The sequence below is a fragment of the Blennius ocellaris genome (assembly GCF_963422515.1).
Source record: "Blennius ocellaris genome assembly, chromosome: 6".
NCBI classification, from domain to species: Eukaryota; Metazoa; Chordata; class Actinopteri; order Blenniiformes; family Blenniidae; genus Blennius; species Blennius ocellaris.
In genome coordinates this window covers 1,682,083-1,694,189 of record NC_137655.1, presented here as the reverse complement: position 1 = coordinate 1,694,189, position 12,107 = coordinate 1,682,083, and the positions used below count along the sequence as shown (strand labels likewise).

At 42.1% G+C, this 12,107-nt stretch overlaps 3 protein-coding genes across 3 annotated transcripts in view; 2 read left to right on the top strand and 1 right to left on the bottom strand.

The window, feature by feature from the left end:
- mlphb (melanophilin b) overlaps nt 1–3,182 on the top strand; it is a gene marked incomplete at its 5' end in the record, with an annotated part of 39,479 nt that extends 36,297 nt beyond the window's left edge. The window contains one exon of the mRNA XM_080497743.1: nt 2,052–3,182. Coding sequence (XP_080353869.1) covers nt 2,052–2,101 — 50 coding nt within the window. The 3' untranslated portion in view covers nt 2,102–3,182. The remainder of the gene's footprint in view (nt 1–2,051) is intronic.
- Nucleotides 3,183–4,845: 1,663 nt separating this feature from the next.
- Nucleotides 4,846–6,202, top strand: prlh (prolactin releasing hormone). The gene is made up of 2 exons (XM_080498293.1): nt 4,846–5,131; nt 5,960–6,202. The coding sequence occupies exons 1-2, from the start codon at nt 5,035–5,037 to the stop codon at nt 6,112–6,114; spliced, it is 252 nt and encodes an 83-aa protein (XP_080354419.1). The 5' UTR covers nt 4,846–5,034; the 3' UTR covers nt 6,115–6,202.
- On the bottom strand, nt 5,637–10,604 carry LOC308131531 (ras-related protein Rab-17-like). The gene is made up of 6 exons (XM_080498291.1): nt 10,459–10,604; nt 8,904–9,055; nt 8,693–8,818; nt 8,522–8,615; nt 7,085–7,327; nt 5,637–6,030 (listed from the first exon to the last, which is right to left on the bottom strand). The coding sequence occupies exons 1-5, from the start codon at nt 10,550–10,552 to the stop codon at nt 7,197–7,199; spliced, it is 597 nt and encodes a 198-aa protein (XP_080354417.1). The 5' UTR covers nt 10,553–10,604; the 3' UTR covers nt 5,637–6,030; nt 7,085–7,196.
- Nucleotides 10,605–12,107: the final 1,503 nt, after the last annotated feature.

The following is a 12,107-nucleotide window of genomic DNA, read 5'->3' as shown; positions in this document are numbered from 1 at the left end:
CGCTTCATTTATTCAAGCGAGTTTACCCGTGAGAAGGAGTTCAGACGAGACGATGAGGTGTCAGCAGGGTTTTGTGCTGCTGTATGTCCCCAGGCCAGGCGGACAGGTTTGTGAGGAGCGCCCCCTACAGGGGCTCCTTGCCTCGGAGGAGTCCGCTGGCCACGCCCCGCCCCGGGGCTCCCTGTGCTGCGGTACGAGTCACTTCATCACGCCGCCGAGAGTTCACCTCCACGCTTCCACTGGAAACCTGCAGGCCTTCACAATAAAAGACCTCAGGGTCTATGAGAAGAGCTTCATTACAACCGTGTAACAATGACCAGTCATGTAATACCTGTAAATATTACTCGTTTTAATATTAATATAGTTTTTGGACAAAGTTTAAATTAAAAAAAAAGTTATTATTGCAGTAGCATGGTTCAATTAGTAATAATATTACAATAACACATAAAAAAAAAACTAATTTCTTTAATCAAAAGTTGTTTTTTTGATCAAAAATATCTTTATTTGAATGGACAGTCGTCATATTCATTCATTCATTCATTGAGAAAACAAAGTACCACACCACAAAAAATATTTTACTATTATTACATAATTAGCAGGTTATTACGTCATTGGTAGTTACACGGTTACGAGCTTTATAACCATCAGAATTATTACCTAAACTTACCGTAATATCAGTCATATATTTATAGACGTCTCATATTTTGCCTTATTATCTAAATGGATTCGTTGGAAGTAACGTTTGCGTTTTGAAGGAAAAATGTAAAAAAAAATAAAAAATTGATTATATGAGACGTTTAAAGCAGAAGTGTCAGGTTTTGTTTTAACTTTCACAAAAATTGCATAAGAAATAAGCTGAGTTCTTTTAATGGAATTAGCAGGTTAACCGGTCATCATTCTTAAATTAATACTTAATTAAATGAATGAATGTACATAGAATACTTAAATAAAACCTCAATCTTCTCATCGACTTTGAAGAAAAACGTGAGGAACGACGGAGGTGAACTCTTCTCGCCGCTTGTAGCTTCTGCTCGGGTGGATTTCCTGAACGTTGGCGGGTTTTTCTTTTCTTTTTCTTGCTGCTTCTGATTTACTCAGATTTGCCTTTTATCTAATAATCAGGATGCATGATAACTCATCGGTTCATGACATTTAAAGGGACAGTACGTGAGCCTGCAGCAGTTTGCCTCCGACTCACTGCGACTCTCCGTCGTTTGTGTTTTCAGTTTGAACTTGATTATGGACATTTGGAAAAGCACCAGAGTTTCATGCATCCGTGGCAATAATTCTTGCTTGATTTAGACAATAAAGCGATCAAACTTCTCATTTAATTCTCGGGAAAAGGTAAGAAATCATCTGACTGATTGTTTGAGCAGGAAAACTGTTGATCTGCATGCCTTTCCTTTGAAACTGCGCTTTGTAAACTGCGCTTTGTAAACTGCGCTTTGTCGCACTGGATCACAAAAAGTGTTCAGTACAGCTGAAGAACAACAATATCAAGTTCACTGAGTGACTTCAGTAATACACGACATTTCTTTTTATTAGGTTTTCCTATTAAAATTTAAAAGAAATAAACTAATTTGCTATAAAACTACTGTTTTCAATGAAGTAATCTGATAAACTGGCCAAAAAAAAGAATTATATTATTTTGCACTTGGCTGTTTTGTTTTGCTTTGTTTTGTTTTGTTTTGTTTAAATTTTTAAAATTTTATTTTATTTTATTTATTTATTTTTGTTATGTTATGTTATGTTATGTTATGTTATGTTATGTTATGTTATGTTACATTATTTAACCCTTTATAGGCTCAAGTCCATTTCAAGACTTACTGTATTTTAGTTGTTTTTACATTTTAAAGACATAAACACCTATTAAATGCTATTTATAGTGAATTTACCTCTTGGGGTGTGGGTGTGTGTGTGTGTGTGTGTGTGTGTGTGTGTGTGTGTGTGTGTGTGTGTGTGTGTGTGTGTGTGTGTGTGTGTGTGTGTGTGTGTGTGTGTGTGTGTGTGTGTGTGTGTGTGTGTGTGTGTGTGTGTGTGTGTCGTTGCAGAAGCCGGTCACGACGCAGGGCTCCTGAGGAGGCGGCTGAGTATCATGTGACCTTCTGGTCCTTTCTTGTGGTCGCGTTTACTCGTTTACTAGTTAACTAGTTAACTAGTTTACAGGTTTACTGGTTAACTGGTTTACACTGGTTTGTCACACTGGAGAAAAAAACTATATAAAATTATATTGGAATATATACGACTGGGGGAAAACATCTGTAACATGTGTTACATGATGTCCATAAAGAAGCTTTTTTTGATTTCCTGCTTTTATTTATTTAATCTGCAAGGAGAGGAAAAATCTTTTAGCAGATTCTCTCCTGGTTCTCCTGGTTCTCCTGGTTCTCCTGGTCCGTGTGTCGCTGTTCTGCCATGGTGGGACGGGTTGGCGGGTTTATTGTAAATTCTGTTTTCCTGTGTAAGAAGTGAACTTTGAATGGGCCAATGAATTGTTAAATGTCATGTTTTTTTAACAGATAAAGGTAGAATGGACCAGTTTTATCCACTAAATGTACCACAGACCTTAAAAAAACACACAAAAATAAGAAAAAACTTCCAGTCATCGTGTAAAAACAATAGAAATTAACAGATTTAAAAGAACTGGATTTCAGGAAGGATCATCAGATTTCTTTGTTCTCTTTCTTATATAATAAATAAAGCGGCGACAAACAAAAAGGTTCAAAGGCATTAAATCTTTTTAAGTTAAATGCTTAAAAATAAATTCATTAAAGGTCTAATAAGCGATAATATAATGAAGATATTTCAAGCTTATGTTTCATGTTCTGTCTGAGGGTGTTTGAGATTAAATCCTTCTATTAAAATCAACACTTCCTTTAACAAAGTCAAATTAAGTTTCATTTCTACTCCTTGTTAAACATTAAAACACTTTAAAATCCACAAACCAACACGAGCAGCAGTGATGATGTGACGAACAAATTCAGTAAAATCTATAATAAATGTCCCACTTTGGCTTTAACCACATTGTTCCTTGTAAAACTTGTAATAAACATGTTATTACGTTTGTTTCGTCGAGGTTTTACACCGTCAGTAAACCTTTAATAGAATTCCATCCCGTTTCTATTTAGCACATGTATTGTGGATTTTTTTTAATTTTTATGTTGAATAAAGTGAATTCAGTCGTCAGAATTCTGCCATTTTCTTTTTTTCCCCTGAATCAGAAGTAAGAGTCTTTTGCACCTCATTTACTGTTTATACTTTATTACACATTAATAATAAGCACAAGAATTAAAAGAAAAATAAATAAATAAATGTGAGGAAATGAAGAACTGGAGATTCTTCCGAGAATTTGAATTGGATGAAACAGATCCCGAATTTTCAAAGAACAACCTTTACTTTGACAACTTTCTCAGTGAAAACTTAACATTTCTGCATTTCTGTTTCTGCGATTACACTTATTTTGAAGGTTAACGGAAGTTGAAAAGAAGAAAAGACCTTTGGTGTGTTTGAAGGATCACCAGGATGGCGAAATGCCAAACAGACACGTCGGGTAGATCTGGACTTTAGCTAGCATTAGCTTTCACGTATTGAGCGGCTTTTTTCCTTCCAAACATCCGTCAAAACAAAAACAAAAAAACGTGTTTCACGTTGAAGACGGGTCCGACAACAGTCCCTCGTTATTTTACACAAAGTCACCCTTCACTCATGTTGATTTAAACGGTTCATAAACCAAATGCGGCTAAACTCACTAGCTACGTGCTAATTTGGCTACATGCTAGCCTGGCTAGAATAGAGACGAGAATCTCATCGTATCTAAAAGCCGTAAGAACGGGACAGAAAGTTGGGCAGTGACGTCGGCCAGCTGCCGAAAACAGAAGAGCTTTTTCTGCAGGACTTGTTCATGCAACTATAAGAAGCAGGCCACGCCCCCTCACAGCAGGCCACGCCCCCTCACAGCAGGCCACACGGCTCAATTTTCTCGCCTCCTCTGCTGTCAGAAACATTCCTCTGAACTGTTTCATTAATCAAAGAGAAAGTTTCGTTTGTCCGCTTTTACCTGCAGGAGCTGACAAGCTTTTTCGTGATGCGTTCAGGTGCATCACGCAACTCCGCCCGCCGACATTCTAACAAGCTGCGGCGCTCATGCAGTGGCGATGTTCCGAGCTAAATATGATTAAAATACGACTGATGGCGACGAGGAGCTGGAACACGGGTCAACCAGGACGGTTGGAACATCCAAACTGAATTTGTTCTTCTAGAAGGAGCTGGACGAAGGAAATTACGTGGTTTTGTTCAACTTTCTTCTTCTTCTTCTTCTTCTTATGGAGGACGAATAGAGTTCAAAGAAGATCTGAGGCCCTAAAGGCCCTCTTCATCTGATAACAATGCTCAAGACATGAGTCACACGCTGCTTTGTTGTCGACTTTCCTTGAGCCTTTCATCCTGCTTGGATCCTGCTTCACCTCTTTACCCATTGAGGTTGAGGTCACGTGTCGCCGCTGCTCTTCTTCCCTCCATCCGCCCTCTGAATGACTCCATGGACACCCTCGAGCATCCTCCTGGCTGTTATGGCAACGCAACAATGCCGTTACGTGGTGGAGCCGCAAGAAAAAGATGAACGACAATAGATTCCACGTCAGAAATATGATAGTAGATCAAAGAGGAGGTTGTTTTTTGGGGGGCCTTTGATAATTGAAGGATAAAAGGACAACCAGATTTTTTTGCCTTCAAATTCCTCCGTTTTTCCCGAGGAGGCGGGTGGTGACACGTTAACACGTGGCGACACGCTCACTCCCCCCCTCCCCCCCATCCCCCACCCCCCGCTGAGATAAAAGGCGACGGCGAAGCCGCCGAAGCAGCCGAGGAGGTGCAGCAACACTCAGGTGAGACGTCCGTCCTCAACTTTCTCTCGTCGTCTTCAAGGTAAAATAACCGAATAACCGGGACCCTAAAAACAAAAAAGATGCTGTTGTTTCCCGTCCGGACGCGACGTGCTGAGTCGGCTGTTCTGTCGTCCCTCCAGTCGGAGCTGCGATGAGGCGGCCGGCGATCCTCTGCGCTGCCGCCGTCCTTCTGCTGCTGAGTGGCGTTCTGAGTGGGAGTCGGGCGGACGACGCCTCGCTGGCCACAGGTGAGACCCACTAAACTGTCACACTCGGGATGCAAAGAATAAGGACTCAGAAGCAGGAAAACATTTTTATTTTTTAATCAGATTTGATTTCAAATATGAGTCAATTTTAAAGTTAAGATCGTGAGGATTCCAGGGGCCGAATCTTCAGAAAGACGTGAAGACGTGATGAGAGATGATGAATCAGGAAAACTCTCATTTAATGTGAAATATTTAGTTTGACAGTTTATCCTGGTTCCACTTCTCTTCAATGTTATGTGATGGAGGGAGGGAGGGATGGATGGATGGGTTGATGAAAGGATGGATGCACAGAAGGATGGATGCAGGGAAGGGTGAATGGATGGATGCACAGAAGAATGGATGGAAGGATGGAGGGATGGATGCAGGGAAGGGAAGATGGATGGATGCACAAAAGAATGGATGGATAGATGCAGGGAAGGGAAGATGCACAGAAGGATGGAAGGATTGAAGCAGGGAAGGGTCAATGTATGGAAGAATGGATGCACAGATGGATGGAAGGATGGATGCAGGGAAGGATGGATGTATGATGGATGCACAGAAGCATGGATGGAAGGATGTATGGATGAAGGATGGATGGATGCAGGGAAGAATGGATTCAGGGAAGGATGGATGGATCAATAGATGGAAGGACAGATGGATGGATCGATGTATGATAGATGCAGGAATGGGTGGATGGAAGGATGTATGGATGAAGGATGTATGTATAATGGATGACGGATGTATGGAGGATGTATGAAGGATGTATGGAGGATGTATGGTCTTTGCCGTCCTCCATGACCGGTCCTCCAGACCCCCTGTTGTGGGTCTCAGGTCCCGACATCGACGCCTCCTGGTACACGAGCCGCGGCGTCCGGCCGGTCGGTCGCTTCGGCCGCAAAGCCCTGAGGAGGAAAACACGTCTGTGGTTGGCGTCGGGGAGAACGGAGCGCCCAGCAGGGGGCGGCAGAGGCTGGACGCCACGCTGAACACATTTGACATTTTCTCCTCCGTCGCTTGTTTGTTTGTGGTTTTTGTTGATCTGCAGTCACAATGTGGACATTTGTGACAAAGTGTCATGGAGGGAAACAACGTATTACATATTGTTACATATTGTTACATATTGTTTATTGTTGCATATTATTACATATTATTACATATTGTTTATTGTTACATGTTTTTACATACCACAGACATATTTGTCTTGTTTTTAATGAAATGTGTTGCAGAGAGAGAAAAAATGGAAGAATTTGACTCGTCAGAATTTGTCAGAAAGAAATTTCTATATATCTCTAGAAATACAATTAAAATGTGACTGTGAATACATAATGTGCTCTTGTCGGCATCTTTAAACTATATATATATATATATATATATATATATATATATATATATATATATATAAAACATAATTTTTATGGTTTTTTTTTATTTACATTTTTAAATGTCTGGACGGACATTTAAAAAAACTTGGATACACTTAAAATATTAAAAACAAATTTAAATTAAATTAAATTAAAATAAAACAAATTAAGAATTTTATATGTATATATATATAAATATATATAATAATTATAATAACGTTATAATAACGTTACGTTGCGTTACGTTACGTTACGTTTCGTTTCATACAGCGTTTAACTTCAGTCTGAACCTTTCCGTCTTCCTCTGTTTGATTTTTTTTTTCTTTGTTGTTGCTTTTCTTTGTTGTTTTCTATTTTGTTGACCGAATAAACTCTCACTACTCCTCACTTACTCAGTATTTACTAAATCTGCCTGGAGACGCTCCTCCTCATGAGGAGACCAGACCGGTGGAGGAGGAGGTGGTGGAGGAGGAGGTGGAGGAAGAGGTGGAGGAAGAGGTGGAGGAAGAGGTGGGGACAGCGTCGCCCAGGTTCTCTCAGTAGGAATTGAATAGGAACAACAATGAGGAATAAAAAAATTTCATCTGAGCTTCACCTGGAAAAAGTGTGTGACGAGGCTCCGGCCGGCCCAGGGACCCGGTCCAGGGCCCCGGCCCCCCAGGGACCCGGCCCTCCAGGGCCCCGGCCCCCCAGGGACCCGGCCGGGGTCAAGGTCCGACCCTACAGCAGGACGAGAGACGATTGGACGTGTCTCTGTGACGCATGTCCTCCGGAGACGTCCCCGTCCACTCCGTCAGCCGTCCCTGCTCCGCCCCGGCCTGCTCGTACACTCTGTGGGCTGCAACACACACACACACACACACACACACACACACACACACACACACACACACACACACACACACACACACACACACACACACACACACACACACATTCCACCGTTCCTCCAGTTTATCTTCAACCTGAGTTAAAGCTTGAATTTACTTGTTTACTGTTTTGTTTATGTATTTTAGCTCTGAGGACAATCGCACCAAACGATCTCTCTGAAGTTTGGAGAAAATACATTTTAATTGAAACGCAAATTTTTCTTTTAAAAAAAAATCGATTTTTTATTTATTTTTTTGTTGTCAAATTGCCCAGCCCTTCTTCTCAGATGAAATTGTTGCACTTTGCTGCCCTCTTGTGGTAAATAAGTCATCTTACTTTAAAAATATGTGGCCAAATGAGGAGATTATATATAATTTAATTAGAATTGATTTAATTAGAATTGATTTAATTTAATTTAAAGTCACTTTTAACATCAATAAGATGAAAAATATGTGGCCAAATGAGATTAAAGATAATTTAATGGGTTTAATTAAACTTAATTTCATTTAATTGAAAGTCACTTTTCAGGTGAAAAATATGTGGCCAAATTAAGAGATTATATATAATTTAGTTAAAATGTATTCAATTTAATTTAAAGTCACTTTTAACATCAATACGGTGAAAAATATGTGGCCAAATTAGGAGATTATATATAATTTAATGTATTTCATTAAAATGTATTTAATTTAAAGACACTTTTAACATCAATATGATAAAAAAAAAATATGTGGCCAAATTAGGAGATTATATCCAATTTAATGGATTTAATTAAAATGTATTTAATTTAATTTAAAGTCACTTTTAACATCAATAAGATGAAAAATATGCGGCCAAATGAGGATTATTATATAATTTAATGCCACAAGATAATATTGTGGTGCCTATTATTATATGTGTGTATTTGATCATGAGCATTTCTGTATTTATTTATTGTCTTTTTTTTCCATCACTCAGGGATTTAAAGTCAGACGTCAGTTAAAAAAGTGCCTCTTTTACATAAATCACGTCTGGATGTGTCTTTTAATCAGTTTATTTAAGAGCCAAAGTCTGGATTAAAGGACAGTCATCGTCCAGACGTTTGGTTTAAGGATTCCAGGTTTGATTATTTATGATTTATGAGCATCTCAGTCCTCGTTGGACGTTGGAGAGGACGTCCACTCACCGACGGCCATCATCAGCTCGTGGACCTGGTCCCCGGACCGGGCGGACGTCTCCGTGAAGGACAGACCCCTGTCCTTGGCCAGCTTCTCTCCTTCCTGTCACAACGACCCCCCCAAGAGGTCAGATCCTAACCCTAACCCTCTGATGGCAGCGTCAAGAACCAGGACCGTACCTGCGAGGACACCTGCCGTCCCTCGTCCAGGTCCCCTTTGTTCCCCACCAGCCAGAGGACGGTGGCCCCGGGGACCATCTGCTTCTCCAGCTCCGTCAGCCACAGCTGAGCTCTGAGGAAAGACTCCTGCGGGGAAGCAGGGGGGGGGCGTTCAGTAGACGGGAGCCCCCACCCCCCCACCAAGACCCCAACCAGAGGTGAGTTCCCTTACCCGGCTGCTGATGTCGTAGACCAGCAGGGCGGCGTGGGCCCCCCTGTAGTACAGCGGGGTCACGCTCTGGTACTTCTCCTGCCCCGCCGTGTCCCAGATCTCGAAGCGAAGCGTCGCCTCGCTCAGGTGGACCACCTGGGTCAGGTAGGCACCTGGGGGGGGGGGGGGCAGGGGGGGGGCACAGCAGGGGGTATTGACAGGTTCTCCATTCGGGAAGATCAGTGTGTAAAAGTACAGTAGAGATGGACGTTGTTTAAAAAAATGTACAAAAAAAAAATGGGGGGGGGGGCACAGCAGGGGGTATTGACATGTTCTCCATCATTGTGTAAAAGTACAGTAGAGATGGTGTTTTAAAAAATGTACAAAAAATTTTTTGGGGGGGGCACAGCAGGGGGTGTTAACAGGTTCTCCATCATTGTGTAAAAGTACAGTAGAGATGGACATTGTTTAAAAAAAAAAGTAGAAAAATTTTTTTTGGGGGGGGGGGGGCACAGCAGGGGGTATTAACAGGTTCTCCATTCGGGCAGATCATTGTATAAAAGTACAAGTTGTTTAAAAAAAGTTACAAAATGTTGAGTTAAATCAGACGAAGACCAGATTCATATTTTCTGGAGCACATGATTCCTAATTATCTAATTTAGACAAATACACCAAAGAACTACTGTATTTTTTTTCTTCCTTTGGAAATCCATTCTTTTTTAATCGCTGTATTAATCTCTATTAGTCAATTTGACCGAATGGCCCGTCGGTAGGCAGCCACCAGGGGGCAACAAACAAACAAACAAACAAACAAACTCACACAAGTAAACAATAAACACAGATATTTGAACCAGGAATCCATATTATAATTAATAAAGTCATACGTAAGTTAACCTTGGCTTGAAGCTACGGCGTCCCAGGAGGGTCAAAGGCAGCAAAAGAAGTGCGCAGCGGTCGGGAGGTACGGGTTTTTACGTAGTTTTCATTAAACTGTTACGTAATTGTAATTGTCCGTCGAAAAATATTGTCCCCCGGAAACAAGGCCGCTTCTTCCGACAGCTGCTTTGTGTTAACTTCTGTTGGGGATGATTAATACTAATTGTAATAAAACTTTTATATATATATTTTTGATATTTTTATACTGTTTTAATCTCAGTTTTATTTGTGAATGTTTTTGTTTCACGGACAAACTCGGACTAATATAAAAGCTTAACCAAAGTGTCGTTTTCCATCTGATGAGCGTCGGAGAGCTTCATCAGAAGTAAAGATGGAGGACTGAGGTGGAGGCCATTTCCCTTCAGGATTTTTCATTTGTCATTTTGTCAGAGGTGGAGTTTGTTGAAAATGCAGTGACGGTGAACCGTAATCAAGCTTTACTGCTAAAAGATCAAAGCGTCGTTCTGCAGACAAAGGCAGACCAGATATATCAAACTCTAACCTGGAGCAAGAAACGGAGGCTTTATGTAGAAGTATAACTGCAGTTACATTATATATCATGAGAGATGATTTGTCATCACGTTTCAGAGTTAACTCTGCCGACATCGACTGTTTAAACAGATCAAAGTCTTGAACTCACAACCGACGGTGGGCGACGTGCTCCTGAAGTGATCCTTCCCGAACCTCAACGCCAGGCTGGACTTCCCCACGCCAGAGGCCCCCAGAAGGACCATCTTAACCCTGAGGGTCCGCCCAGGCCTCCTGGAAGCAGCAGCACCGGGGAGACTGTCCCCCATCGGAGGAGGTTTGGTTCACTCCTAACCGGTCGGACGACTCAGGAACACAACAGACAGAAACACGCTGACTCAGATCCTGATGGTCCTGTTCTGACTCCCGGGAGAGGAGCTGCTCTACACATCAGTACTGGAAGCGTTTGTTTTTCTGCAGGTTCACCGTGAAAGGAAAAGTAAAACCAAAGTCTGGCTTCGCTTGTAAAACCAGCCGAGGTCACTTCCTTGTGCACACCCACTGGTCTGTCAAGGCTCCCGCTCAGGTGCGAGTCGGACGCTTTAAGAGTGCAATCAAAACGCGGCGTGTTCCTGTTTGTGACGCTCTGGGGGAGTTTAGCTCCTGCAGACAGACACTGAGACAAAGGTGACGACTCTCCATGTCGGCAAAGTCATATCTTCAACTCGTACAACCCTTTCATCTGCAGAAAAGAAATCCATCTGAGACGTTTAGTGAGTTTACAAGTAAACATATTATGTATGAACATAGAAACACGCAGAGGCTCGGAGCAGTTGTGAACTGGTTTCCTTTTCCTCTATGGCCTCATGTGAACACTAGAGGGCAGCGTTGTATGTGTTTACCACCTCACTGGCCTCAGGACGTCAGAGTTCTGTCTTCCCAGCAGCAGCAGTAGCAGTAGGAGCAGTAACAGTAGCAGTAGCAGTAGGAGTAGTAACAGTAGCAGTAGCAGTAGGAGTAGAGCAGCAAATGTAGCAGCAGCAGCAGACCGGCAGTAGCAGTAGCAGTAGTAGTAGCAGTAAAGTAGCAGCAGTAGCAGTAGGAGCAGCAGTAGCAGTAGTAGCAGTAGCAGTGTAGTAGTAGCAGTAAAGTAGCAGCAGTAGCAGTAGGAGCAGCAGTAGCAGTAGGAGCAGCAGTAGCAGTAGTAGCAGTAGCAGTAAAGTAGCAGCAGTAGTAGTAGCAGTAAAGTAGCAGCAGTAGCAGTAGGAGCAGCAGTAGTAGCAGTAGCAGTAAAGTAGCAGCAGTAGCAGTAGCAGTAGCAGTAAAGTAGCAGCAGTAGCAGTAGCAGTAGTAGTAGCAGTAAAGTAGCAGCAGTAGCAGTAGCAGTAGTAGTAGCAGTAAAGTAGCAGCAGTAGCAGTAGGAGCAGCAGTAAAGTAGCAGCAGTAGTAGTAGCAGTAAAGTAGCAGCAGTAGCAGTAGGAGCAGTAGCAGTAGTAGCAGTAGCAGTAAAGTAGCAGCAGTAGTAAAGTAGCAGCAGTAGCAGTAGCAGTAGCAGTAAAGTAGCAGCAGTAGCAGTAGTAGTAGCAGTAAAGTAGCAGCAGTAGCAGTAGCAGTAGTAGTAGTAGTAGCAGTAAAGCAGCAGCAGTAGCAGTAAAGTAGCAGCAGTAGCAGTAGCAGCAGCAGTAGCAGCAGCAGTAGCAGTAAAGTAGCAGCAGTAGCAGTAGGAGCAGCAGTAGCAGCAGCAGTAGCAGTAAAGTAGCAGCAGTAGCAGTGTAGACACACTGCTGGTGGATCTGGTTTGGCTGGAGGGTCACAAGAGAT

What these genes read in the sequence shown, in the direction of transcription:
- prlh (XM_080498293.1), top strand. Translation starts at nt 5,035, where the DNA reads ATGAGGCGGCCGGCGATCCTCTGCGCTGCCGCCGTCCTTCTGCTGCTG. An exon ending in CGACGCCTCGCTGGCCACAG is followed by an intron (nt 5,132 to 5,959) that starts GTGAGACCCACT and finishes TGTGGGTCTCAG; the next exon opens with GTCCCGACATCGACGCCTCC.
- LOC308131531 (XM_080498291.1), bottom strand. Translation starts at nt 10,552, where the DNA reads ATGGTCCTTCTGGGGGCCTCTGGCGTGGGGAAGTCCAGCCTGGCGTTG. An exon ending in GACGGCAGGTGTCCTCGCAG is followed by an intron (nt 8,616 to 8,692) that starts GTACGGTCCTGG and finishes TCGTTGTGACAG; the next exon opens with GAAGGAGAGAAGCTGGCCAA. An exon ending in CGAGCTGATGATGGCCGTCG is followed by an intron (nt 7,328 to 8,521) that starts GTGAGTGGACGT and finishes TGTGTGTTGCAG; the next exon opens with CCCACAGAGTGTACGAGCAG.